The sequence below is a fragment of the Acanthopagrus latus genome, chromosome 9 (assembly GCF_904848185.1).
Source record: "Acanthopagrus latus isolate v.2019 chromosome 9, fAcaLat1.1, whole genome shotgun sequence".
Taxonomy (NCBI): Eukaryota; Metazoa; Chordata; class Actinopteri; order Spariformes; family Sparidae; genus Acanthopagrus; species Acanthopagrus latus.
In genome coordinates this window covers 3,475,406-3,502,852 of record NC_051047.1, presented here as the reverse complement: position 1 = coordinate 3,502,852, position 27,447 = coordinate 3,475,406, and the positions used below count along the sequence as shown (strand labels likewise).

The window sequence follows — 27,447 nt, the reverse complement described above, 5'->3', positions numbered from 1 at the left end:
TGCTGTAATAAAAACAAACAGAAAAGAAAGAAAGCTTACTATGTACAAAGTCTCTAATTATACAAATGAACACATGAAAATACATTTTCAAAGGCAAAAGTAGGTAACACAGAAATCTACCTAGGCCTATTTGCACAGGATTGATTATCACATGGCCTTTGTATTTGGCTAAATATAGGTAATATGAGGTGAAAATTATAGTTAAACTACTGCCATGGCAGAATTGCACCTGATAAAAATCACAGATCTATATAAATTACTGGAGGTACCCAGGTGCTACTAGTTAATGTGTGAATAAGGCTTCAGACCTGATTCAGTCCTCCTGAACTTACACAAGAGTCTGACTTGATAGAAGCAGAAATTAGACACTAGACGAAGCAACTACGTTGAATATGAACATACTTTTATTTTTAGAAAGTAAGAAGAATGAAATTGCAACACAATTTAATGAACTTGTTTATTTGAACTGAATTATTTATTTAATCAGTTATAAAGAATTAATTACAGTACATGAACTAACTAATAACATTATAAATACAGCAACAGGATTACACAAGTGTATTAAAGTGAAGTGTCAGTGAAAATAGTGGGTGTAATTGTTTGAATGCAGAGATGCATTAAAGGCAGTATATTGTAGCTGGAAGCCCCCGGCTGTAACTGAAGCATCAGTGAGGAACTTCAGTGTCATCACGTTTCCTGTGAAACAAAGAATCAGAGACTATTATCATTTTTTTTTTATTCTGGTGCAGCCACATCATGTTTCTCATTGTGACAACACAGACACATGTATGTTTATTACAGGACATGTTTATTATTATGAGGATGCTTCACCTGTACTGATGATATCTTCAGGTAGATAATCACCACAGAATCTGTAAACAAACAGATTCACATTAGACTTTCACAACACGTTCTCCTCCATTCAAACAAATGCAGAGGGCAGGACAATGAATCTCTGTTCTCACTATATTTCTACCTTTTTGTTCTCTAACAGTCTACAGTTTGTACTGTTTAACCACCAAAGGAATTGATCACTATAGCTGATTAAGCATTTAGCCAATCAACACAAATAATTCATAAACAAATGTGATAATCCAGTTAATCATGTTTGTGGCGTGTAGGACAAAAATGCCAAATATTTTGTTATTTTCAGCTCCTCAAATGAGAGGATTTGCTGTTTCACTCTGTTCTCACTCTGTTTCGTATCAATGTAAACGTGAATATATTGGTTGTTAATTAAATTAGTCTAAAAAAATCAAAATTGACAGAAGTGACAAGTGCTAAATGACAGTGACCTAATGCATGACTATGTAGATGAAGGAAAATGACCGGACGTGAGCTGATGTTCCTCCACAGGTCACAGTGTTTATAATGTCACAATTGAAAATTTGTTTGAGTGAGGCATGAGTTATTTTCACCAGGGATTAGTCGGCACATGTATTATTGCTATGGCTACCCACACTTTTATATATAGTGACCTAGCTCGTAATGTTTATTTTTTGGTCCTGGGACCTCAGAACAATTTCTATAAACTTTCCTGCACGTGAGAATGTAATGTTGTAGTAAATGATGGGGAGATATAAACAGTTGCACTCATTATGTATCAGCATAATGTAATGAATTGAATCTATATATATGCCTGTTTCAGTTCCATAGAGTTCTGGAAGCTACGAGTTCCATAGAGTTTTGGGAGCTACTTTCTACTTGTTCCCTTTACGATCCTCACCTCCCAGCAAAGCCTGAGATATCATCGTAGCTGTCATACACCTCCAGGTAATCTGCTAGACACGCTGTGTCATCCTCCACATCAAATTCCCGGAAGTGGAGTCGGATCCTCTGGCCGAGGCGCACACGGATGTGCCAGTAGCAGATCTGTTGGTCCTGATACTCCTCAGGGAAGCCAGGAGACTGAATGACCTTCTGCTGCTCTGTTAGCACCCCACCACACTCCTTAGCTGTAACACACATGGATGACATGGACTGATTAGTCTTCTCAAATATAGTTTCAATGCGGTGTGTCTTTAACATGGGTTCAGGACCCCGTGTTAGATTGCATTATGTACAGAAAGGGCCATGCAAGAATTAGAAGAGATTATACATTTCTAGCAAACAGTTAATCAGGCTACACATATAGTTGCTGTATTTGGGCTGCGCTGACACAATCTGCCCCTCTGCCCCTCCATCCAGCCACAGTCCCACCTCTTCTTTGCTGTTCTCCACTGATCCACCAGATGCCCTCAGATATCACCTCTTTTCCCTATCGCCTAACTGGCTCACCCAGTCACACCTCTGTTCTCACTGCCCTCATCTGCTCCGCAGTTACCTGGCCTGCTCTACATACTCATATACCCATTCCCACTCATATTCATTGTAGCTGGTCTTTGCTTTCGTATTCATGGTTGTTACCTGAACCTGCCTGCCTCCTGGTCCTGTAAACTTTGCTAAACTTTGTCCAACGAGGCAATAGACTAGAAAAACAAAAACACAAACCGCTACATTTAATGGAGGAGATCAAGTTAGCTTCCCACACTGGGGTAAGATAAATCAGCATATTTCTGCAATTGTAGTGATTAAAATTATTTAACTGCTTCCATCAACTGCCAACACCTCCTAGACGTCCAAAGGAACCACATTTGAGTTTACATTTATGTTGCCATCAGGCCTATAATGGCCCATTGCAGATATTGGAAAATAATAAACATTTGTAGACTTCTTGAATAATGGTCCGTGACATTTCATGACATTGCAGCAGCTTTACTGATAATTTATTCCATTTATTCAACCTTTATTTAACCAGAAAGTCTCTAATAATACATGATTGCTCTAGTAAGAGAAACTGAACCAGAATGGAGTCTCACAAACAATTGGAAACATTCACATATAGCACAATAGCATAGGACCTGAGGCTAAATACAAAGATGAAGAAATGAAAGGAGAATCATCCGGCGGGTGGAGTGATAGAGAACAGTGTGTTTGAGTAAATGTGTCCTCCCCTGTTATTACCAACACTGGGGCCCCACAAGGGGACTGTATCTCTCCAGTACAAATGTCAGTGGGACGAGCTCATCTGATGTTACTGATGACAGTGATTATTGGATTGATCACTGGTGGCGGAACCTTTGTGATCGTGGAGGGTGCTCATTGGTGTCCAGGTAAACAACAATGGGGTATAAAACAGGTGTTATCTATCACTTTTTACCTCAACAGGTCGATAGTCTGACAGCCAATGCAGCTTCAGCAGAGAGATGTATAAGCAGCCACTACTTAGTCTAATAAGTCAAGTCAAGTCAAGTAAAGAAAGCATACATCTTTATAAATATTTCCCTAACCAAACAGAAAATACAGCTGTACACGTCTGAATTGAGTTATCTCTGTCATGATTCCTGTTTGTGTTGTGTTCTTGTATCTGGTTTTTGGTTTCTTGCATTTGATTTATTTATTGTATCATGTCCTGTGGCTTATGTTTTGTATTTCCATGTCCTCATGTGTCCTTTAAGTTTCCCTGTATATTTCCCTTGTTGAAATTCCATGCCCTCTTGTGTCTCTTGTCCTTTAAGTGTCTCCTATGTTCTCCCGTCTGGCTCCTTCTGTCTGTTGTATCGTTCCCTTCATGTTTTCTCATGTGCTCCTCCCCCTCGTTACCTCACCTGGCCTCCTCCCTCCCCTCTCTCCTCACCTGTTCCTCGTCTTGTCATTAGTGTCTGTGTATTTAGTCTGAGTGTGTCCTTCACTCCTTGGCTGGTCATTGTCTTGGTTTGTCTTTGGTTGTTCCTGTTCCTGTTCCCGTTCCCGTTCCCTGTTTGGTATGTTCTGGATTTTTTTGCATTTTTTTCCATGTTTGATTTGAACTTTGACTTTGATTTGAACTTTGTATTTTGCTTTGCTACTTTGTCTCGTCCTTGGTTGCTACTTTGCCTTTCGCCCCCGTTTGTCTGCTTTTGGTTTTTGTAATCAGCTGTTAAATAAAGCTCGCCTTTTGTTTTTCCCCTGATCTTGCCTCCTCTAACTGTGTTTGGGTCCACCTCCCCTTTCCATAGTCTTTCCTTTAAACCCCTAACCTGACAATCGCTTTTACCTATCTACGAGCCTGATTGCCTTCACTGACTTGCGGGAAAACGCAGTTTATTCAAACTCATCGTAAACTATTCTGTTTTATCGTTCATTTGGTTAGAGTATTTCAATTTTCCACTTCACTTCAGGTTTTTTTTTGTTTTTTTTTTTTCCCGTTTCCTGTGCCCAGATATCCTTTATAAAAGACCTATTCAACTGATATCACATGGTCAAAATGTGTCCCTTTAACAACCCTGTTTCCAGCCCTTTTGATCATTTTGTTATTAGGCACAACACTAATAGCCAGTTTATTACTTAGTTTTTTTTCTAGGTACTAAAGTATTTTTATTTCAGTCAAAAGTTTCAACCCAGGCTTTTTAAGCAAAGGAAATGTGTGAGAATCAAACTGACAACCTGATTTAAAAAGGTGCATTGTTTTTTTTTTTTCCCTGTACTTTTGTGTGTATTTTTTTTTTTCTTGTTCAATTATGAAAACTAATAAAGAAAGCAGGAACATTTTTGAACACACTTTAAGTACTTACATTACCGTTCAGACATGAGGAATCTGAAAGTCTAGCCCCTTGGCTCTTAGACAAAACCTGGTGATATGAGCTGTGTGTCACTGTCTAGGATCTCCATTGGCTATTGTTGCATTTTGGTATATATATATACATTCTCTATTATTGGCGATGATGTGAAACTCTTGTTTCTCCATCACTGAGTGTAACTGTTGTAATATTATGGTATTGTTGTCTGACGGTTGCCATGGGTGCAAAATGGATTTCTGAAAGGATAAAAAACAAAACTGAGTATACGGCTTCTTCTTTTTGTTGTTGTATGAGACTAATGAATTCTATCAAAGTAATGACTATCCTGGAAGCACAAGGGAGAAATGAGTTGTAGGATCTCAGTAGATTAATACATAGTGGTCTACAAAATTGAAAAACTAAAACTAATAAAGGCACACATCTTTCTTTTCTCTGTAGGATTAGGAGCATAACTCAGTACATATACAGGTTAGCCAATTACCCCAAATGTCCACAAATCAGTAATACATTGTATATCACTACAGTAAAAAGGTCTGGACCACTGTCAACTGAGGACATTTGAACAAATGTTGTGTCTGTGTATGGCCACTTTAAATCGGCCACAGTATATTCCTTCAATCAGCGGGTGGGATCGTGCATCTGTTCATGTGAGGAATTTTGGTTTGGGGGTCTGTCTCTTGCGTGTGAGCTCCAAATGAACTCAGAACAGGAAAAAGAACCTTTTAGAGTAAATGAAATCAAACACACATGTTGAGACTGGTGACAATGGCATCAAAAGCTTTTCCACTAGACGTCCTGAAGGAACAAGGAATCTAGTGTGGTTTAACATCATTTCTCATTTGTAGTTCATTAAAAAAGTAGGCTAACATACATGACTGGGGCACAGTTTAGCCAACATGTCTGATAGAAACTTTTCAGGTCAGAAGGCAATAGAATTTGATTTAATGCTCATTTAAATTTTTTTAACAGAAACATCTGTATATGCATATGCTGAGTATCACTCAATAAGTGCTGCGATGACGTTACACCAGAGAGCACTAACAAGTTTATTATTCAACTGAATAATGTCCCTCTCAGTATATACTTACAATTCTTGAAGATTAAAACTTTTAAAATCAACAATTTTATATAAAAGTTTAGTCAGGCCTGCAGACCGGAGTGTTGTTTGCAATTGCTGTTTGGTAATGTGTGTTTTTACTGTGTGTCGTCGTATGTAATGTTTCTGTATACTGTGTATGTTGTGTGGTGCTGCGAAAAGGAATTTCCCCTGGAAAGTCTAAAAAATATTAACAGTGGCTCAAATGACTGTAAGACGTGACGAACCAACACAGAATCATCCACCAACTCAGGAACTCCTCTCAGCTCTACAAAGCTTTACATCTTTCAGCTCATTGTTTTGTTTTTTACAGCCCACAGCTTCACTGTTTAGTCTCAGTCTCACAAGCTAGCATGGTTCATCACAGCCCAGGACAGGAAGGCTCTACAGCGGCTGACTGAAACCACCAGAACATCAGTGGTACCATCTACAGAGCATCAGTGACATCAGTGAAGTGAGATGTCTGCACAGAGGCCAAAGATACTAAAAGACAACACCCACCCAGATACAGTCTGTTCACCCTGCTGCCATCTGACAACAGATACAGAAGCATCTGCTGCTGTACCACCAGACTATAGAGCAGCTTCATTATCCCGGCTGTGAGACTTCCGAACTCATCCTCAACACTATACAGTAGTTGAAAAAGAGTTGTAGAATGATACTAACCTTTAACCTTTGTATTTCTATTCCACAACATTTACTTGACAGCTTGAAATTTGTAGATGAACAGTTTTAGATGCCAAACACATGAGGAAAGCAAAACATATGACATATTCATACCACTCTGAGAGGGACAGTGTTAGCAAACAATAGTCTGTGTGTACATATCTAACAGTCAGTACATTTCTCACTGAAAATGGAGTTGATAAGAACAATTCATGGCAGGCCAAAACAATGACAGGACAAAAGAGGACAAAGAGATATCCATGATTTTATAAGAACTACTGATACAGAGGAGCTGGATATTTACTAGGATTTAGTGGAGACCAAATCAGAGCTAAAAGGATGGTGAATATTTGACTTAGAAATAAATATTGCTTTGTGTCAGCCGGATGTGTATATGAGCAAATGCTTACTGACAAGTACACTTACCAACTATTAAAGGTATAAAACTATCAAAAATATATTTCCATGTAGAGTTTACAGTTTGTGGTTTGTGTCCGTTGCTTGTAAATAGTTACTGTTATTGCAGGTTTTATTGATACATATATAAAAGGCAAATATCAGAAATGATATTAATATATATATATATATATATATATATATATATATATATATATATATATATATATATATATATATATATCATCAAACTCTCAAATATTGATCTGGTATCTAGGCAAAACATAAAAGTCACATTTCCATCACCTTATAATGATACTAAGCTAAAACTACTGAACTTTACTGAATGGAGGCACAGTGGCAACATTTAGAACAGTTTTCAAGATGTAACCAGTTTATCATGGACAGTCTGACTGTGTGTTAAGTGTTTTTGGATCAAGTAAAATGGAGTAAATTTTGATTGTTTTTTTGTTTTTTTTTTTTGTTTTTTTAGCTCATAATGAATTAGGCAGATGGTGAAAATAATGACTTATACTGGCAGCGTGGCTGCTAAAACCTCTCACTCGCAGGCCAACCTGCGCGTGAGTTATCACATACTCCACTGACGTCTTATCCAGACTGATATGTTCTTGCTTCCTCCAGGTTTATTCTTGGTCCGACCATGATAACTCACAGGGAGGGACTGAGATTGTGGCTTTGAGTCAACGCAACAAAGATCCCTCTCTGCCACTGTGATCCCACCCTGCACTGGTTGCAGCGGTGATGACAGCATCCTGAGTGACTCTGTAGAGCCTCAGACTTGATGACTAATCTCAACCTGTGAGTCTGGGTCTGCCCATCTGGGACTCATGGCTCTGACACTTAACCACAGCAGTAGAGTCATCACTGACTCTTTAAACCACACAGATTCTTTGATGTATCGGTACCCAAAAAACTACAACAGGCAAAACCCCTGCATTTAGACATTAAAATGTCCTCCATGAATCAATAGTTTAAATTGAATAACTTAGTATGATGATAAAGTAATAGATCATGATCTCAATGACAATATATTGTCCTTTTATTTATTTAGCTGAATATTTTGGTTTAACGGCAAATGAATTGAACTCGATTTCCAGTCTAATGTTCTGACAAACTCACTGAGATGTGTAAATAAGTTGTGGTTAGTTAACATGTCAGCCAGAACACGTTTGTCAAGCAATGTCAGGGCAATATGTCTGATAGTGTATTGTTTAGGTCTTCTGCTCTCATAGTGGCCAACAATTGTTAACTTTCAAATCCATCCCAACCACATCAACCTTTCCCAGACTCAGACTCTTCTTGCTCTTTATGCTACTGCATTAGAGGGCTCTAGAGTGACATTAAGTGTCAGACAGAATTGGGTCATGGACCAGGCTGAACATAAGCACCTTGTACCTTGTAATTGTGCAGATTCTTTTGGCCACTTAATTTCAGCAAAAAAGAGCAGCAGAGATAAGATAATGATATATGTTCCCACCATAAAGTCACAATTGCTTATTCACACGAAGGAAATCAACAGTTTTGCAGAGTGGTGCACAGAGAACATCTATTGCTCAACATAAGCAAAACCAAGGAGCTGGTTGTTGATTTTAGAAAGGAGGAGGCAAACACACACACACACGCCCCTGTCTACATCAGCGGAGCAGAGGTGGGGAATGTGAACAGTTTTAGGTTCCTTTGAATTACCTGATCACTGAGAACCTTTCTTGGTCACCACACATCACCAACCTAGTTGAAACAGCACAAAGAAGGCTCTACTTCCTAAGAAAAGTGAGTAAGGCAAAATTCTGGAGCCGGATTCTGGTGAACAGCTGCAGTCTGTTCACCCTGCTGCCATCTGGCAAACAATAGAGATGTATCCAACACCACACCACCAGCCTACGGAGCAGCTTCATTCCTCAGGCCTTGAGACTCCACAACTGATCCTCCACACTTCATGTCATAAAATAAATGGTTTGTGTTTTCCTGTGCTAATGATTTTAACTTGTAACCATTTGATATAATCATAAAGATAAGCTAAATGCTCCACATTCTTTACCAGCACTGACTGTGACTTCCTGCTGTCTGTTGCTGGCTTTTATAGGTCAGAGAATCACAACAATCAGAAGAAAGCTCCAAAGAGGGTGATACCCACTTGTGGGTTTGTCAGTGCAAGCAGCACCTTTCACACATAACCATTTATTTCATTCATCAAACTACTGATAAGTGTTTCAGTCTGTGCTTAAGCCACTGTTACCGCATAGAAGAAGAATCTTATACTCACAGTTTGGGTTGTAGCAGTACACATCCCATTTTTCGCTTTTGTTCAGCCTGTATCCATAGTCGATGATGCCAACCTTCCCAAAACCACAGTTGACACCAGCTTTAACGATGGGGTAGCCAACACGTCCTTTGTCAAACCATCCAGCTGCACACACATGGAAACCTAAAAAGAGCAGAACGATACGGGTTTAATGCAACAATGCGCTGATAATAACTACTGTGTTCTTCCAAATACAGAAAGTCTTTCAACACTGCCAACAGGGCAACCTCAAAATAAAAAAAAAACCTGGACAAGAGTCCTCTGGTGACCATTAAAAGAGTACTTGTTTGTTAGTTTGTTTTGTTCTAATCTTTGGAGACAGGGGCAGAGTTTAGCTTAGAATTACAATCAGCAGACCACAGCCAGAACAGTCCAGATAAAAGAGGGACCTCCTGGGTAGACTGCTGTGGGGGAACTCAGCTGTAAAGACTAACAGGGAGGTTGAGCCAACTGCCAGAGCGATGGGCTGGATTCAATCTCTGTGGCAAGGCATTGGCTGGTATTACCCACCCAAGAAGGTGTTAACAAGCTTTTACAATACTCTTGGGGCTGTTTAACAGTCATACAACTGCAGAGCACTCGTGGAAACGTATGTTTCACACACTCTTGAACCCCTTTTCCTATATGTTAAAAGCATTCCTGCAGGTTGACAGATGCATCCCTACAGTTACATCGGAGACCGGTCCTCCGACTTGATGTGTCATGGGAGAAAGGAAGGGTAAACACTGCTCTCCCTGCCTCCAGCTGGTGAAATGGACTGATAATGGAAACCGTTTAAGAGAAAATATCAAGTTAATGGGTCAAACAGCACTCAGTGCCTCATGGGAACTAGTTCACTGATGAAAGAGTGTGCCTTGAGCGAGTCATGATGACTTATGATCCATACACCTTCCCTGGGGTAAATCTGCCTGCCAGGAGCTCTGCATGTGTATTGATGGTGATGAGTTTGTGGGTGAGCTGCGGCAGACCTATTTGACGAGCTGCCTCCAGTTGTTCATAAGTTGCCAGGGTCCCTCCCTCGTACTTGCAGACAGCCTTGGCCTCTTTATATGTCAGCTGGTATCTCCCTTTGCGGGATTCCCGGTGGTAAACTCCAGCTGCTTGTTCTGTCAGAGAGAGACAGCAAAAAAGGCAAGTGAGGCATGGTTGTCTGTGCTGGTGACGGTGGTGACATTGTCTTTAGCGCCCACTGTCATTTGCATTCAGTTCACGCACAATTGAAGGAATCTGCTTAATTCTGCCAGGTATAAAAATCATCCACGGGCTTTAGACCATATACACGCGACAGACATTTGCTGCTGTATTTCTGGTTTTAAGTCATATAAAAGTTGAAAATCTGACAAAGTGCTCTCATTTTACCACTTCCTGCTTGATTGGCAACTGAGAAGAGGATGGAGGGTGAAATTCTGGATGGACATGCTGTATTTCGAGGTAACAACATATTTGATATCCCATTAGCTAATGTTAGCATTCAACCACTTCCGAGCTGACATTACTGTTTGATAGATACGTTGATATTTTAGAATGAATTTGCACCTTTCCCATCATATCGTGTAACACAAACTAATAATATTAGCTAGGAAGTGGTTGAATGCTAAGATAAGCTTTAGTATAATGTTAGCTATCAGGTGATCAAATTTGTTGTTTTCCCCAAAATACGCCCTGATGTCCCACAGATTTTCACTTCTTTTCTTTTCAGCTGCTGATCAATCAGAAAGCAGTGATATAATATTGAAATAATAATGATAATTAAAAGATAACACCATTTGAGCTTCCTAATCTGAGCTTGACGTCAGAGGAAAATGGCCGCTGTGTGAATATGGTCTATAGACATGCGGGTGACAGTGTTTTTAGTGTGAGGGGGAACGCTAAGTTGATCTAACAAAACATGAAGGAAAAGGCTAACTGTGTGACATTTTTCACCATTGGACCTTCACCAACAATTGGGTCACTTGCTCCCTGGCCTCCTCAAGGGAGTCCACTGCTGAGCCTGTTTTGGCTTTACGCATGCATGACTGCAAAACGAGGCAGAAAGCCCACAATAATTAGCCTCCTGTTGATTTTCTGATCTTTTTTCACCTGTTGGATTAATGTTTTACGCTATTTAATTGTTCACTGCTACACTAACCTTTCTACCTTATAGCCGTTGAGTGGCACACGTTTAGTGTAAATAATGTTGACGCTAATAACTTTCTGTAAAAGTGACCAACTTTTCAAATGAAGAGAGATCAGACTGAGAATCGATGCGACCTAATGTGCCAAACATTTCCCAAGGTTTAAAAAACATACGAGACGGAGGACAGAAGTTACATGAAACGATAATAGAACATGTTGTGCTTGTGATTCAGGGAAGGCAAACTCATTAGCACCGTGAAACACTCTTCTGTTCCTTTCCCTCCCGCCTAATAAAAATATACAGAACGGGGTTCATTAGTGTGAGTCAGAGGTGTATGTATGGGAAGGTCAGCAACTTGTCTGATTAATATCTTAAAACACATGAGTATAATAATTTCAGCAGGATTACACTATGTGACAGCCATTCTATCCCTAAAGGAATAGAAAATATTTGAACTATCTTTTCTTGTGACTCTGATCTGTTTGCATCTGGGAAGGCCCTGAGATGAAGTCATTTCCCCATGTTTACTGGCCTCAGGCAGCACTCTGCCAGGTCATAAACATGCAGTTTGGCACAGGGGAAAGCTGCTGGTGTGTTGCCTGTTAATCCCTGTAACTCCTCACAATATGCCTTTATGTTTGGATACGTTTTGCTCTGTTTGCAAAAACCGACACAAAACTATCCCAGGTCAAAGTAGTGTTCAGGATTAGTGAACTACATGCAATCTGAGCAGTAGTTTAACTACATTTTGCAGAAGCTTACAGGTAGTTCAACTACATTCACATTTGCATAATATTTCAAGTAGTTAGTCTGGCTTTAAATACTTTTTTTTTTTTAACCATATTTCACCATTCTGAACTAAACAGTGATAAACAATGACATTATGCAACCTAAACAGGAAGAGGCATTGTTTTCCCCGGTTGCTGTCCTCAGGTAACTGTGGAGCGACTGGAATAACTCTGGAAAGTCTACTTTGCTAAAAAAAAAAAAAAAAAAAGGAGGAGGATGGAGGAGGCAAAGAAGGTGAGGAGGGAAAGTGATACAAACTGAGGTAAAACAGCAGTGAGCAGACGACCATTCACTCGATGGAGAGCGCTCGTGTTGTGTCAGATACCGTGACCCTGCTGATAGATGTCTCCACTCACTTCCGCCTTTCTACTGGATCAGAGAGTAACAAAACCCACCTGCTTATCATTACAACCAGGTGTTTTACTCTTCATAGCACTGAGATTGTTTGTTCTGGGTCAAATTGAGATCCTTACAGTGGACATTTGCTTTGAACAGCCACCTGGCTGTTGGCAGCTGAAAGGTTTCTGGTTCTGCTTTTAAATCATTTTCTGCCATGCTCTGTTCAGCTAACTGCAGAAATAGAAAAAAAATTGAGCCATAAAAGAAAAAAAATATATATTCTTTTTATTTTTCTGCCAATTATAATTGATTCTCTACTGGACTTAAGCTGACATCACTTGTGCTTACTCATGAATATAGTGGAGTATAGTAAGTTTGAACCCTTCACAATCAACTCAAAGTTGACATTTTTTGTTATTCTTTTAGCTAGTATGTGACTTTTTGGTATCATATTGAGTTTTAATTTGTATCCATCTAAAATTGATCTATATTTAAATCAGTATTTCTAAGTAGCTCTAATCAACCAAACTAGACTTTTCCCAAGTGAAACGTTGCTGTCCTCAAACTCCTCTCTTCTTTCTGTCTAACTGATAGATGGCAATATGCTTTCAAACGCTCTGTAACAGTAACTGATCACATGTGAAGTGGAACACGTTCTTACAGGTGACACTGAGACAGAGTCTGCTATTTGGAATGAGCTTCAGATTGCAGCCTGCTGGCTTTGACCAATATAAAAGAAGTGTTTAAAGTCATAAAACACTGAACTTCTGAATATAACCTGAAGTGGATGTTAGTCGATCATTTGCGTCCCGATAAGGTTTCCACCGCTCACACTCAGCAGCCTCCGCTGAACCTTACAACAAAGTGCTCACATCTGAGCGCAGCGACATCTTTTACGGCTTCAACGACAAGAAGTAAGCATGAGCGAGAGGAAAAGAAGTTGTTTACCCAGCCATATGGAGTTATGAAATATTCCGTTTTTGAAGCCCCATGCCCGAGCCTCCTTCAGCAGGAACCCGAGAGACAGCAGGAGGGTGAAGACGCGCATCCTGCTGCTGCTGCTGCTGCTGGTGGTACTGAGGAGGTCTGAGCTGTGCCCCTGTGCTGCTGCTGCTGGTGGTGGTACTGAGGAGGTCTGAGCTGTGCCCCTGTGCTGCTGCTGCTGCTGCTGCTGCTGCTGCTGCCTTTATATATCGCACTGCCAGCCAGCACACATGGATCTCCTGGCTTTTACTCAATGACTCACTGTAGGCTAATTCAATAATACTACTGGTCACTCATTACAGTATTTATGCCTAGTTTTGTTTTTCTTTACATTTATATTTCAAAATTTCAACAATCCCCACTCATATAATATGCTTTTAAATGAACAAAGTCCTGTAAGTAAGTAAAATATCAGCCTTTAGAGAGAGAGACCCTGACCCTTTTCATCAGGCAGCTGAGGACCCTGTCATTCTTCAAGGTTCCCAAAAAGGCTAAAGTCCCTTAAGACTGTATAAAGTTGCCCAGCATCGGATCGAGCTCAGCCACAACTCACCAGCTACACCTGTTCAAACATTCAAAAGCATCATTTACCTTTTGCGAAAACATCTGTTCTTCACAGAATGTGCTGTTACATTAAATCATTTTAAGTCATACACTTATTTATCTGTAATTTGAAGCAGCATTTAATCGTCAGTCGGTCAGTTCAGTCATCAACAGGTTACTACTCTGGAGGGAGGTCTGACAAATGTGATGACGTGTAGAGTTGTAGAACGCGTGACGAATGTAACCCTTACCCAACATTCACTGTCCTTCTAGCTGTTGTTCAGTCTCCACTAACAGCTGAGCTGTGTTTTAGCTGATACATTTCTTCTGTCTCTGCGTGTGTGATACGCAAGTAGAGCTGTGGGACGCTTGAGTGTCTTCTCCCCGTCAAGGTTCAAGCTTAATTTATCAATGAAATAGATGAAAAGCAACTGGATAGTGTTTCCTCACTCTCTTCCCTTTTCACTCGTCCTGGGACCTCTCCTTCTCCCCTGGCTGTCTGTGCCACATCCCAGATGTTCTGGATCTGGATCATTTCTGCCTCTTCTCTTGTCTCTCTCTTTCCTCTTGTTTTTTTTTTTTTATTGCATTCTTCTACCTGTGTGGATAGTGTGCTTGAGCTTTGCTCTTGTGTGTTTTTGTCTTCTCTCCAGGTCTCGAGAGTTGCTCAATGTATTCCGGGATCCATTCTCCATATCAGTGTATTTGTCATCCTGATCGTACACACTGTAATTTTACTATGTTGTTTTTTCCATTCTGGGGAAACGGCTCTTCCTGAACTTTCCTCCATTTTTTCCCTATTAAAAAGTTTTGGGGGAGTTTTTTTTTTCATATCTGACTCAAGGACAGAGAGTGTACTGTATAGACTATGAAGCCCCTCAAGGACATTTTGCCCAATGCTGCTGGACATAGGCTCCATGAGAACAGTGAGCGTGAACCAAATGAATGTCATAAAACCAAAACAATGAGCCATTTTCAGTGGGGGTCACAAGTGTACCCTTTCACCTCACATATAATCATTTCATCCAATGTCATTGTGATAATATCGATAATGCAGCTTAACATTTTTAAATGCATGATATTTTCTTGCGTCGTGCTGTGTCTCTGTTTCGACAGAGGAAAGGAGTTCCTCTGCCCAGCTCTCCTGCAGAGCCCCCCGTCAGTACAGTTGCACAACACAGGCTGCAGGGGGGCCGACACACCATGTGTGGAGCTTCACCAGATGTTAGGTCTCTTGCACAGCTTTAATAATGGGGTACACCACCAAGAATACTTTGTGAGTTGTAATGAAGTTGACTGTCACTATAACTTAGATACTTTATGCCCACTCAATTTTAATTCTGTTAATTGAAGATGAATCGGTTATCTAAAATGTAAAAATAAGTTGTTTGTGGTGACGAGCCCACAGAGAATGACCCCGTTCTTACCCAACACCTACAGAGCATTTGAGCTTCTTTCACCACATCGTTTTGGTTTTATGGCCCACAACTTTACTGCTTTTGTTCAGTTTCACTGTTCTTCACATCATGGTGCCCAAATGAGGAACCAGCAACTATCAGGGACGTCAAATTAAGTTCTGTGTGTGGAGTCACGAAAAAGGTGACACAATCTTTGTAGTTACCAACATGATAGCAGTTGAAAATGCAAAAGCAAGTGTCCGACTCTGAGACTTTTGCAATCCTTTGAAAAAATATTCAGACGCTGACTTTGGAGTTTTTTTTTATGTACAAATTGATGTGGCTTGGTAAACAATGTGATACCTCAGTTTGCGGTGGGATATCGCCTTTTCTCAGAATTACAGGTTAATGTGCAAGGGTACACACACACACACACACACGCACACACACACACCAATGGCTGCTGGGTAAAATTGTCCTGAATTGTTTCCAGATCTAGGAGGAAATGACCTGTTCCTTCTTAATTCTCAGTGCGCCTCTCCCATTCAAACCCACACATGGAAAATCCGACTCTGATGTAGTAATTTAGAAATACTGTATATTACGGCTGCATTTTAATAGGAGATTCATCATCATTTCCATGTGTCCTACATGGACAAACTGGTTGGGCAGCTCAGAGTGACTACTCTGTATCATGATTAAACAACAATTAAAGTACACTAACTTAGTTATAGTACTGACATCACGTCTGTCAGGAGGGTAAACATGTCCAATACATACATGCTCAGAAAAAAATCAGAGAAAAGACAATGTGTTGACAGAGCTCATACAAACTGACTGATTTTAAGTGACTATGTTATAAATAGACTGAACAGAAATACATACAAACTGACATTTAGTTTATAAAATCTAGATTAGTACGTGCAGCAAAGGTAAGAACATTGGCATATAGGGAAAGAGGAGACCGTATGATTGCAATACTCTTTGACTTGCGTCATGGAAAACCTTTAACATGTAGTAACTATGGAATACTTCCTCTGTATGTATGATTCACACAGTGTGCATAATGCTGAACAGCAGAATTTATGCCTCTTTGCTGTCAGGGTGGCTTTAGTATGTGCTCTGATTTATATTTGAGCATAGGATTTGACCTGTTGACTGCCTGCTGTTGTACATCATGAAGACATGTCAGGCTTTTCTCATACACCTGAATTAGATTATTTCCTTCACTTTGACACATGGCCTCAAAGAGAAAGTTTCCCTTTTCCACCCACATAAAGGACCATTGCCATGAACTCATTCATAGCTTTAGTGTTAACATTTTTTTAATTACTATGATAGTGTCGTAGAAATGGGTTTAATTACAGAATCAGTGAAGCCTTTCTTCACATTGCTGGGTCTTCATGAAGAGCATTTACAACCACATGAGAATGAAAAAAAAATATATTTAAAATTAACTTCTGAAAAAGCAAGACTACATTTATTTGATATTACTATGAGTGAAGTCTGGACCAATCACTGCGGTCGTAACATTGTCCCAGGTCTATTGCGCTAAATTTCAAAGCTGCAAATGAATTTTCCTAATGACACTAGAATAAATTCACCTGGCAAACTGTATCAATATCTTAAAATAAAAGGCCCAGCCAAGAGAGAGACTGATCTAATCTTACAGCATTAATCAGTTTATTTGGGCCCCTTATGGTAGAAATCCACAACAAGCCTAGCATCACACAAATACAGAACTATATCACCATTTAAAGTAGAGCTTAACCTGTTAGAGAGCTGTTGCACAACCAGCAGACATGGAGTGAGCTAACAGTAAGTTCTCTCTTTCTTTTCCTTTTTTCTTTTCTTTTTTTCTTTTGCTGCAATTTGGGTCAGAAATGTCTGTTTAGCCGCAAAATGCTTCATCATGTTCACCAGCTAGTTATTCATTGTGTTGAGCGTAACGTGGTTCCGTTTATGGGTTTACTGTTTATTGTTGTGCCTTTCTGATGGAAACATGAGCTGAAAATGAGGCTGATGAAAGAGGTGGGTAAACCAAAACAGTACAATTGCAGGATACGTCTTAAACTGGCATGGGTCACCAGGGCCCAGGACAGGAAGGCTCTACAGCAGGTGATCTAAATCTACAACACATCAAGTGACACCAGTGAAGTTAGAGGTCACCACGGACTCAAGCAGAAGCAGAAGCAACACCATATAGCAGAAGACACAGAAGTGTCTGCTGTACCGCCAGACTACAGAGCAGCTTCATTCACATGGTCTCATCGCTCCACCATGAATAGCTGATTTTTCTAACTTGATTTTATATTGACTTTTAAGTCTTTGCAGTTTTATTGGTTGTTATCGTTAGTTTGGATGTAGCTCGGGGAAAAAAACAGAGATTTCTTTATACAGTCTTCCATGCAATCAATTGTATCGTCACTGTGTCAGGTTCACTCTCATCCGGACTGTTTCCAGCAACTTGCTGGTGAACATAGTGAAGCATTTAGCAGCAAAGAGACAATTGGTAGTTGGTAGAGAGAGAGAAGATAAACGTCTCTATCTGCTGGGCATGTAAAGAGGCATAAGCATTTCCAAGTGGTCCAAATACCCTGATATAACAGCTTGAAAGTTATTCATGTGTTTATTCACAATTTCAATACATTTAGTTTGATTGTTAATGTCCAGAATGAACGTAAACCATTTGGAAATTGTCAGCAGTAGCAGGAAATCCTGCACAATATCCCTGAGCGTTGGGGGTGGCCTGTTGAGTAATTACTGCCCCGAAATGACGTGACATCCTCTCCACATATGTCAAACATGTTTCTGGGGCAGAGCTTGTTTTATTGTTCAGACTCTCTCACAGGCTGACCATTAGTGTGAACCTCCACATGCATGTTAAATGCAACAGTCCCATATGGGGAGAGGCTGGGTGGATGGCGAGGGAGATGCAGAGCAGAATGGTGTCTTTGTTCCGGGACTGTTTTTTTTCCCCATGAGTTCTTACAGCTGAACTGACCGACTTCCATGACTTAACATCTTGGCACTGTGATGTGTCAAACTGGAGCTGGTGGAGGTGGTGTTCCTCGCTCTGGTGGTCTATGACACACACACACACGCGCTCTCATCCACGCACACTCATACTAACCCACCCCCTCTTCAATTTCGTAAATGTCTCTCAGTCTCCTCAGAAGAAGAATACAATGTATGGTTTATATTGGTTTCATATTTACCTTTTTTATCCATCCATATGCATGAAAGTTAGAACATGTGCCTTTGGTTCTACTAATCACACTTCTATTCAAAGACTTAATTTTAATTCAAACTAAACCACTGCAGAGGCAAATCTCTAATATAAGAGTAGCAATAAGAATCACAGCCACAGTTCAACCTGCGATTAGCACGTCCGTGTCACGCGTTCATTGCCATCCATCCAATAGTTGTTGAGACCTTTCAAACGCTATCGGATGTGTCATACGTAGCATTTCCACATTCAATAGTTTGTTGAGCTGTGTGCTCCCATTAGCCCAAATGTTGGCAGCAACGTTCAAACCAGAGAAATCCAAAAGTTCCCTCAAAGTATCGGCGCGTTTTATTTGGTTGCCTGTTGCTTGAAGTTGTGGGTAAACACAGGAAACAGCAGATAATAAGCCAGAGAGTCGGTGAACACGACTCAACATAACGTAAATACAAATCTTTAATACTTCTTCATGAACGTTTCTTTCTGATAACCTCGATACCATCCATCCATCCATCTGTTATCTGAACCCGCTTATGCTTTTCAGGGTCACAGAGCTGACACCTCAACACCAAACATATACTAATACAAGAGAAAAGAAATATCAGTAAGGTGACTATTTGATCTTAATAAAAAAAGTGTGTCTTCTTAGATAATAGACACTTTGTCACATGTGCATGGTTACAGACTAGTATATCTTTCTTTACTTTAAAATTGTGATCCTGTTGGTTATCACACTTTTCCACCCATGTATCTGTAATCTAATTAGTTCTTTTGTTATGTAACTTTACTGGAATACAGTTTCCTTTGTTTGTATCCTTATTACGCAATCCTGTTATCTGTATTCTGTTCATCCGCCTGGAATGAAACTTTAGTCGGCTGGTGGTGAAACAAAAAGTTGAGGGATCACTGAGGTCATTAGGAATCAACCCTTAAGGGCTGGTCTTTATGATTTGGGCGAGGTCCCCTAGTCCCCCTCGGAACTGTGTGGGTTTGGTTTGATGAGATTTGATTCACAACGCTGGTAACACAAGTAAACAACCACACAACTGTCATATGATTCTGATTCAAATGTTGCCAAAAACTGCTCTGACTTTGAGAGATTATTTCATGTTCATTTAAGAAAATTAGCACTCATCGTAAGAAGCTGATTCATGAGAGCCTGTAATGGAAATGTTTCTGTTTTCTGTTTCGAAAAGACATGATGTCCCCGCGATCAAAGCCCAGTTTATAAGGAAATTAGAATTCTGAGTTTTATGTGCAAGAACACGACTTGTCTGCTCCATCCAGGATTTATAGTAATAATCTGAAATGTTGACCACAAGCCAGTTTTTATTAACCAGCATCAGTCTATGGGAGCAAGTCCCTGCAGCCAGGCTCAACATCTTATGGAAACCTGAAACCAGAAGAGTAGAGGCTGTATTAGCAGCAATTTACCGCTTATGGTTTAAAATCAGATGTTCAACAATGATACACGGGTGTGATGTGAGGGTGCTCATGTACTTTAAGCCATGTAATCGCAACACAACACTATTTTCTTGGGGTTTGCTCACCTCTACTGTATTTATTGTCAAGCTCCACTCTGCTCTCTAGGTAACTTTTTCATTAATTAATTGAGTCATTCATTCATTCATTCATTCATTCATTCATGTTTTATTTTGAAATACTCAGCCTCGCCTCTGTTTCAGTTACTTCACTTCCTGTCTTTCCATGCTTCCTGCCTGTCTGATTGTCTGCCAGTCTAATTGGTTTTACGTGTCATCTCTTTACCCTCTCCTCTTTAGCTGAATTAGTTCAACGCTAACACTAATTGTTTGTAAAGTGTAATTTACTGAATAGCAGTGTCCACTTATCATTAAATTGTGTAATGTAATTTAACAATCCTGACATCATTTCTTGATTTTTAATGATAGTTCTCCTTTTTGAGAGGCACCACATTTACTTTTAATAAAAAAATCTATCGTGTTTTATATAGTGCCCTGGAGTTAGCAGCATGAGTCGGGGTGATAAGATTAGCCAATGGAGGAATCAGGATGTTTGAGAAGCAATGCTGATAAAAAGTAAAAGGGTACCAGATCACAGTCCAGTCATGCAGACCACTTTTAAACCCACAGTGTGAAAAGGGTTTTGCCAGTGGATCCACCAAGACATCCTTGAAAATGATTTAATCCTGTAATTTCTAAAGCCTGTGAGCACCACCAGCAGCCCTGGGGCTTCTTAAAACCTTTTCAACATAACTTTCAGTAGCAGCCCTGGGCTGAACTCAGTTGTGGATCCAGCAGCTGCATGGCATTGTGCTGAATTGTCCTTTGGTGTTGCAGGTGAAGTCTGGATACTACTAAGAAAACCTCAACTTCTGCCACTATTAGAGGGACGTCCTATTGCTGACCATTCACACTCAGTGAGTAAGCGTCGGAGCAGAGGAGCTTTGACACTGGCGCCTCCAGGTGTTCACAGATTAAACTGAAAATACAGTGTCGTTTTTTTGACATGTTCAGAGATGGTTTTTAAGCCAGTTGCAGCTCAGCTCCTGTGTCTATTGATGTCAAAGTAAGTGCCTTTGGTACCTGTACTAATGTCACAGACAACACTGATTCAAGATCAGTATGGCAAGACACAATGGACTCTTTATCATTATTCTCTATGGTAAACCCTGCTGGCACATGATATAATCAACACGCCAAACATTCCTTATCCACTTACATACTTCTACTTACAGTGTGTGTGTGTGTGTGTGTGTGTGTGTGTGTGTGTGTGTGTGCAAGCCTGACAACTTAACATTCACTAGATGGCAGCAGAGGGCAGGACACTGTGGGAAGCAGCCAGACTTGTCATGAACAACACATCAGCTGTGTTTGGTTGCCTTGATGACACAGGAAATGGTCTCCCGCAAACTGTTGCCATGAAGTTAGAATCACACTATTGTCTAAAACATCACTGTATGCTGAAGCATTAAGACTTCTCCTTATTGGAACTAACCAGGAAAAATATACCCGATAGCAATAGCATTGCAACTCGTGGGTCAATGAAAATGTAACGCAAAGATAACAAAATAAACACACTATCAAACTAAGCTGAATGGGTACATGAAGGAAAATACTGCAGCTGTGACAGTATTTCTGTCCAACACCACATGTACTTTGACTACAAACACTCCGACTGACAATGACAGCATTCAGGAGGAGGGGGTCAAAGGTCAAAACATTGTGACTTTCTGACAATGTTATTCTACACGGTTCACGGAGCTTTTGTGATGCACACAGCCTGAATGTGTCGCTGCTGTGTGAGGGGGCCCGTGAGGTCAGAGCACATCAGTGTGGTGTGCATGGAGGCATGTGGACTCAAACAGAGAGGACGAGTGAGGGCACACACACACACACACACACACACACACACACACACACACACACACACACACACACACACACTGGGGTTCATGTGAAAATCTCCCACTCCCTGAAATGTCTCAAATTCAGACCTGGGAACTAAACTGCAGTTTGCCAACATTTACATCACAAAGAGTTTTGTGCTCCACAGAAAACAGTGCTGCTGCTCCTTCTTTTCCGCCTCTGCATGTGGAGTGAAACTGTGTGCTTGCTGCAAGAGCGACACTCCATTAGTGAAGACTGTGTGGCCAATTATATAATTATAGACTGTGGTTAATATGCATTTAAACATTGTTGGAGAAGACCAGAGATGCGTGATACAGTGAGCCAAATATTGGATCACTTAATTCATTTTTTGTTGCCCTTTTTCTAATTGATAGGAGAGCTTAGAGACTAATTAATGGGGGTACAGAGACAGAAGAAGACATGCAGCAAATAGTCACTAGTTAGAATGGAACCTTGCCATGCGGGTCACATGAGTCCACCAATGAGTGGATTACTTTAAAACTCTGGGGTTTTTACTTTTACATACAAATCTTCATATTTATAAGTAGATGGTACTATTGGCTTATGCCCACTATGTGCTGCTAATAAACTGGGATCAGAAAGTGTTATTGAATTTCTTGTGTCTTCTCAATTTTTTTTATTTGAGGTGCTGGAACTTTGCACATGTATTTTCCTTATGAAAGACTCTCTACTCTTAATTTACTTCACTGAAATCCACTGCATCTACCTGACAGCTATGGTTACAGCTTTTTGAGGGGGTTCGGGGTAACTTGATCCCTCCTCTCTTTTTACTCATTTCCTTATTTCCAAATCTCTCATTATTGCATTGCAAGAAAACGAGACCATAAACATTGGCTCCTTCAGGGAAAAGTATCTTGGGTCTGCAACGATTTTATAGGACTGAGCTGCAGCTTAATTTCCGATAAGTGAGGCAGTGCATTTCAAACATTATCTTAAGGATGCTTAAAGGTTATGGAGGTTGATATAATAAGACACAGAACAAATAAAGTAGAGATTTTAAGATTTTTTTTAGGCGTAGACACCTTTATTTGACAATGGATAGGCAGGAAATGGGAGAGAGGGGGTGTGACATGCAGCAAAGGTCCGCCGGCCAGGACTCCAGCCCAGGTCCACTGCTTATGTGGCATGTGCTCTTATCCACTCGACTACCTGCGCGCCCTTGTTTACATTTTTAAAAAGATAATTTTCTTTTAATTTAATTTAAGTTTCTAACAGTGGAAGGAGTATTTTCACACAAGAACTCAATCCAGAAAAATTGCCTGACACTATTTCAGTGAGGAAAGACGGGAAACTAAAGAAGTCTTTAGTTTAGTTTAGTTTAGTTTACTTTATTTACATGTGCACAAAAAAGATAAGAAATGTGAATAGTCTGAGGTGATTAAACCCCATCCTGACCCCATCATATTTTTAGGTGGCAATGAAGCCGTGCATTGTATAGGATCCCCCCGGTATAGAGTCCAGGCACAGGTGGTGGTGACTGGATGAAGAGAATGGCTGAGATCTGGATGGATGTGATGAGGAGCGGCCTTCTGGTAGGTCCAGAACCGCTGTGCTGGAGGCGAGTTTGGAGGAAACAATGTCATCAGCGTAAGAAGATCCTGGCATGTTCTGGTTGGTTAAACCTTTGTCAGCTGCTCATGAAGGAAGAGGGAGAGAGAGAAATATGAATGATGAGCAACATATGATCGAGCTTACGTGTGCTTAAGCTTCAGCAGTGATGCACCAACAAAGGTAGGGAAAGAAGACAATCACATGCTAAGCTAGGATCCACGATGGTAAACAAAGTAATAAAGCAGGTTTAAAAAGGTTTTGTGATGGAGGAAATGCTATCAACACATTTGTCTGACCTCTGGTGAATAACAATGAACATAAACATAACTTTTGTTTGTTAAGAAGAAAACTCCACAGGGCTCCATTAATACTTCAGTAATTTAATTTAATGCTTTACAATGAAACAGCGCTTTCTACCATTTTGATATTTCTAATTCTAGCTAAAGGGGATGTGACCAGCAGTCAATATTAGCAAATTTTGGATGGATTTTCCTGTCTGTCTGACATTACTGAGCCAGTTCACCAACTTCTCTAGCTGATAGTATAAACATTTACCATTATACCATAATTGCCTCTTGTTCCCACAATGGCCGCTGGTTAGTAAAAATGGAGCAGGCTTACTTTACAGGTGCACTGTGTAATATCTGGGAAGACATGTGAATCAGTAGAGAACGATCTTCATTGGCTGAAACAGTGTCCTGTGTACCTTATTTTCTTACAAGAACAGTTTATAGTAAATATAGCTGAGTTAGTATTATTACCTCATTAAATTTTTGTTCTGAATTTCTTCTCCAAAACTAAATAATGTCCCTTTTTAGTGAAGACTTTAGTGCTTTTTTCCCCCCCTGAATTTCCATAACAATATCTAATGTCAGTACAGTAGGTGCATCTTCATGGCATGGTCAGTTCCTCCAAGTAAAAGAGCTGTTGGAGTGAGATCAGATAAAGAGAAACGATTCTGAAACTGCAGGGGTGAATTGAAAGCTGCTGTGCAGAGGAAACTAAGTGGAAGGATGGTAGAAGTGAAAATATTTAAACACAGAAGAGGCAAAATAAAGGAACCGAAATATTAAAGTCAGAAGTGGCGAATCTTTTCTCTGAAGAGTGTGAAGCGTGAGAGGAGAAGACAGTCTGACCTCAGCTGCCTGTCCATTATATTACTGGAAGCACAGGAAAAAGTGCACACACCAGCACCAACACACACAGACCTGACTTCAAAAACTGCAACTGAGTATGTTGTATGATGTCATTAAACATTAGAGACCAATCTCTCGACTCTGAATGTGTAGGATGTTGGAATCACGGCAAAATCATCTCCATTCGTATATTTGTATAGAATACAATCGTATAGAATATTTGCTGTTAAATGGTCAGTCATTGCTAACCAAGCAGAGCTGAACATCAATGAAGTCTGTTTGGAAAATTGTTGGTTCCTCATATCACAGAGTCTGGTTACCTAAAACACAACAAACGTGTACTCAGCAGGGACGAAAAGTGTTCCCTCTCTGAGATCAATTTTCCATCATCACCTGAAGCTGTGTGTGAAGGAATCTCAGCAGCAGCTAATTACATCATTGATTCTGTCAACTGATTCTGTCAGTGACGGTGAGGGTCAGACGTGTGCTTCACTCAGCAGTTCGTCAGTGTCAAAACGCCACGAGTTGGTTTTCCTCTGCTGACTCCTTTGGTGCGTTCGAGCTCTGCCCTCTCCTCTGTCTCTCAGCCAGATCTAACCTGAGCTCTGTGACTTCAGCAGCATGTCACGCTGCTGGCAGAACCCTCTCACCCGGTCAGGAGGGGCGGAGAGGGAACAGAAACACTCTAAACCGCCAAGAGGAAGAGTGCAGAGACTTAAGAGCTCACCTCGAGCAAGAATAAACAGTAACCTATTCCACAGCGCCGCTGTAGTTTCCTTCTGTCACAAGTACGTCTTAACCATCCATATTGGGCAGGCGAGCGACAGATACACATGCAGACCCTTACATGAGAAACAGAAGAGGGTCTAAATCCAAATTCTAGCATTTCAGCATTTTCTGAGACTAAACTTTCTCATTAACCAACATTAAAACATGCAAATCGTGGTGTGTGGGGCCTTAATCGGAGGAAAATGCATACACATTTTTTATGCCGTACAGTAATCTCACCATCTCTAATCTCTAACTCTGTGCACCCACCTTACATCATGTGTGTACATCAAGACACATTGTATATGAACTGAGTGTTTGAGATACAGGTTCCTCACACAAATGGCTTGAGCACCACTATCTCCTGTAATTAAACATCTGCATCTGGCGAGCATGTGTATTTGTTATGGAAGTGAGTGTAAGAAAGATGCACTTATAACGAAAATTATAACATTATTTGTCTGGCACTTTATACATAGTAACAAAGTACTGCATATAAACAATAAAGTGTACAAGTCAAAACCCAGTGTACATATGTACCTACATTCAAACACAAAGTCACGCGTGATGCAAACTCAAATATTTAGCACAAGATGAGATTTTAAGTCTAAGTGAGGCAATGCTGGAGAAATGCATAAAAATGCTAACCTATAGGATGAGTTTTCAGTTTATAACAGATCACTGATTTGGCAGATCTGATGGACTGGGGAAGGCTGTGACAAAGTGTTGGTGCTGGGGCAGCATGACATATCCAAAAGTGCCGCTCACTGTAGCTATCATTGCCTTTAGCACAATGCTGTTAGCAAGTTAGCCCTGGAGCTAAGCTGTGAGTCTACCTCAAGGACCTTAACAAATAAAAGGTCCACCTGGATCATGACCTCGGATGATGGGGGCAACCAGATTCAGCTGCCTCCAACTGAACACAGCCTCTGAGCTGACAGAGGTCAGTTGATGACAGAAGATACAGTACAGAGGTGATTTACAGCTGTTCTCAACAGGATTATGACTGCAGGGATGAGAGGACATGGCAGGCATGTACAGGAGTAGTGTGCAGCAGTAGGTTAGCAGAGGAACAGACAGCCATATAAACTGACAAGGTCAGACTACATGTATTACATTTTTCTAATCAGGGGCTCCACAATGACTCATTTCTCCTGCTTTTAGAGCCTGTAGTAGAGATGTAGTTTGTAGGCTAACAAAATATGGGTTTGTCCAGCGGCAGCATGGCCAGTGCATGATTACACATCATGTGCAATTAACTAACCCTCAATTTAGATAGTCCTTTGTAACAAACTAATCACCAACCAGGATTTTGATTCTGACACACAGTAGTCCGCTAATTAATGGGCTTCGATGCACACTTTGATATGGACTGAGTCAATGAGGAAATTAAACTGTGTGTCTGGTTCCAGAGGGAGGAGGGAGAAACTCAGGGCCCTGGTGTCTTCACTGTATCTGGACTGTTGCATGTGCCACCTGGTTGTTGTTGATACGCACTGCAGCTAATGCAAAATCAGCTGGATACAGCAGAAGTCCCCCCTCCTTTATTTGCCGCGTCGTGCACCTTTTGCGCTGCGGCAACGGCATCCTCTGAAAGGAAAACATCTGTACCCACAGACTAAAGAGCACTCTCTTTCCTCAAACCTTGAGACTCCTCATTACATCCCCAAAATTCCAGCTTAAAAATAGTTTGAAAAGGTCAGAATCTGCACCAGTGACAGGCATAAAGATTAACTATAACAATTATACAGCAATCTTCTCACTGATGGTCTTGTTTGCTTATGTAGGTCACAGAGACATCACTATGAGAGACAGTTTCATCAGTGGAAAACTCCTTGTAGTACATTAAAAATGACAAAACAATTTTTTTGAAGAATGTGACTGACTATATAATTAAAGGGGAATTTAGTAAAAGCTTCAGTATGATAATGACTATCATATCTGGGAGGGGTCTAAGCAGGGAGGTGTAAATTACAGCATCAGTGGACACATCAAACATGTACATCATAGTTAGTGGTGCAAACAGATGCTTTACAAAACTTTGAAGTCCACACACACACACGCGCACGCGCGCATGCACACACACACCCAGGGAGTCATGTGTGATGT

The 27,447-nt window shown here is 40.5% G+C and overlaps 1 protein-coding gene across 1 annotated transcript; it reads right to left on the bottom strand.

Annotated features, from left to right (window-relative positions):
* Positions 1 to 382: 382 nt before the first annotated feature.
* On the bottom strand, positions 383 to 13,637 carry tnfaip6 (tumor necrosis factor, alpha-induced protein 6). Its single transcript, XM_037109303.1, has 7 exons — positions 13,434 to 13,637; positions 13,272 to 13,393; positions 10,048 to 10,185; positions 9,041 to 9,202; positions 1,727 to 1,955; positions 832 to 872; positions 383 to 696 (listed from the first exon to the last, which is right to left on the bottom strand). Exons 2-7 carry the CDS (start codon positions 13,369 to 13,371, stop codon positions 575 to 577), a joined length of 792 nt encoding a protein of 263 aa, XP_036965198.1. The 5' UTR covers positions 13,372 to 13,393; positions 13,434 to 13,637; the 3' UTR covers positions 383 to 574.
* Between the last annotated feature and the right edge of the window lie 13,810 nt (positions 13,638 to 27,447).

What these genes read in the sequence shown, in the direction of transcription:
- tnfaip6 (XM_037109303.1), bottom strand. Translation starts at nt 13,371, where the DNA reads ATGCGCGTCTTCACCCTCCTGCTGTCTCTCGGGTTCCTGCTGAAGGAG. An exon ending in TCATAACTCCATATGGCTGG is followed by an intron (nt 10,186 to 13,271) that starts GTAAACAACTTC and finishes TCTCTCTGACAG; the next exon opens with AACAAGCAGCTGGAGTTTAC. An exon ending in TGAAGATATCATCAGTACAG is followed by an intron (nt 697 to 831) that starts GTGAAGCATCCT and finishes TTTGTTTCACAG; the next exon opens with GAAACGTGATGACACTGAAG.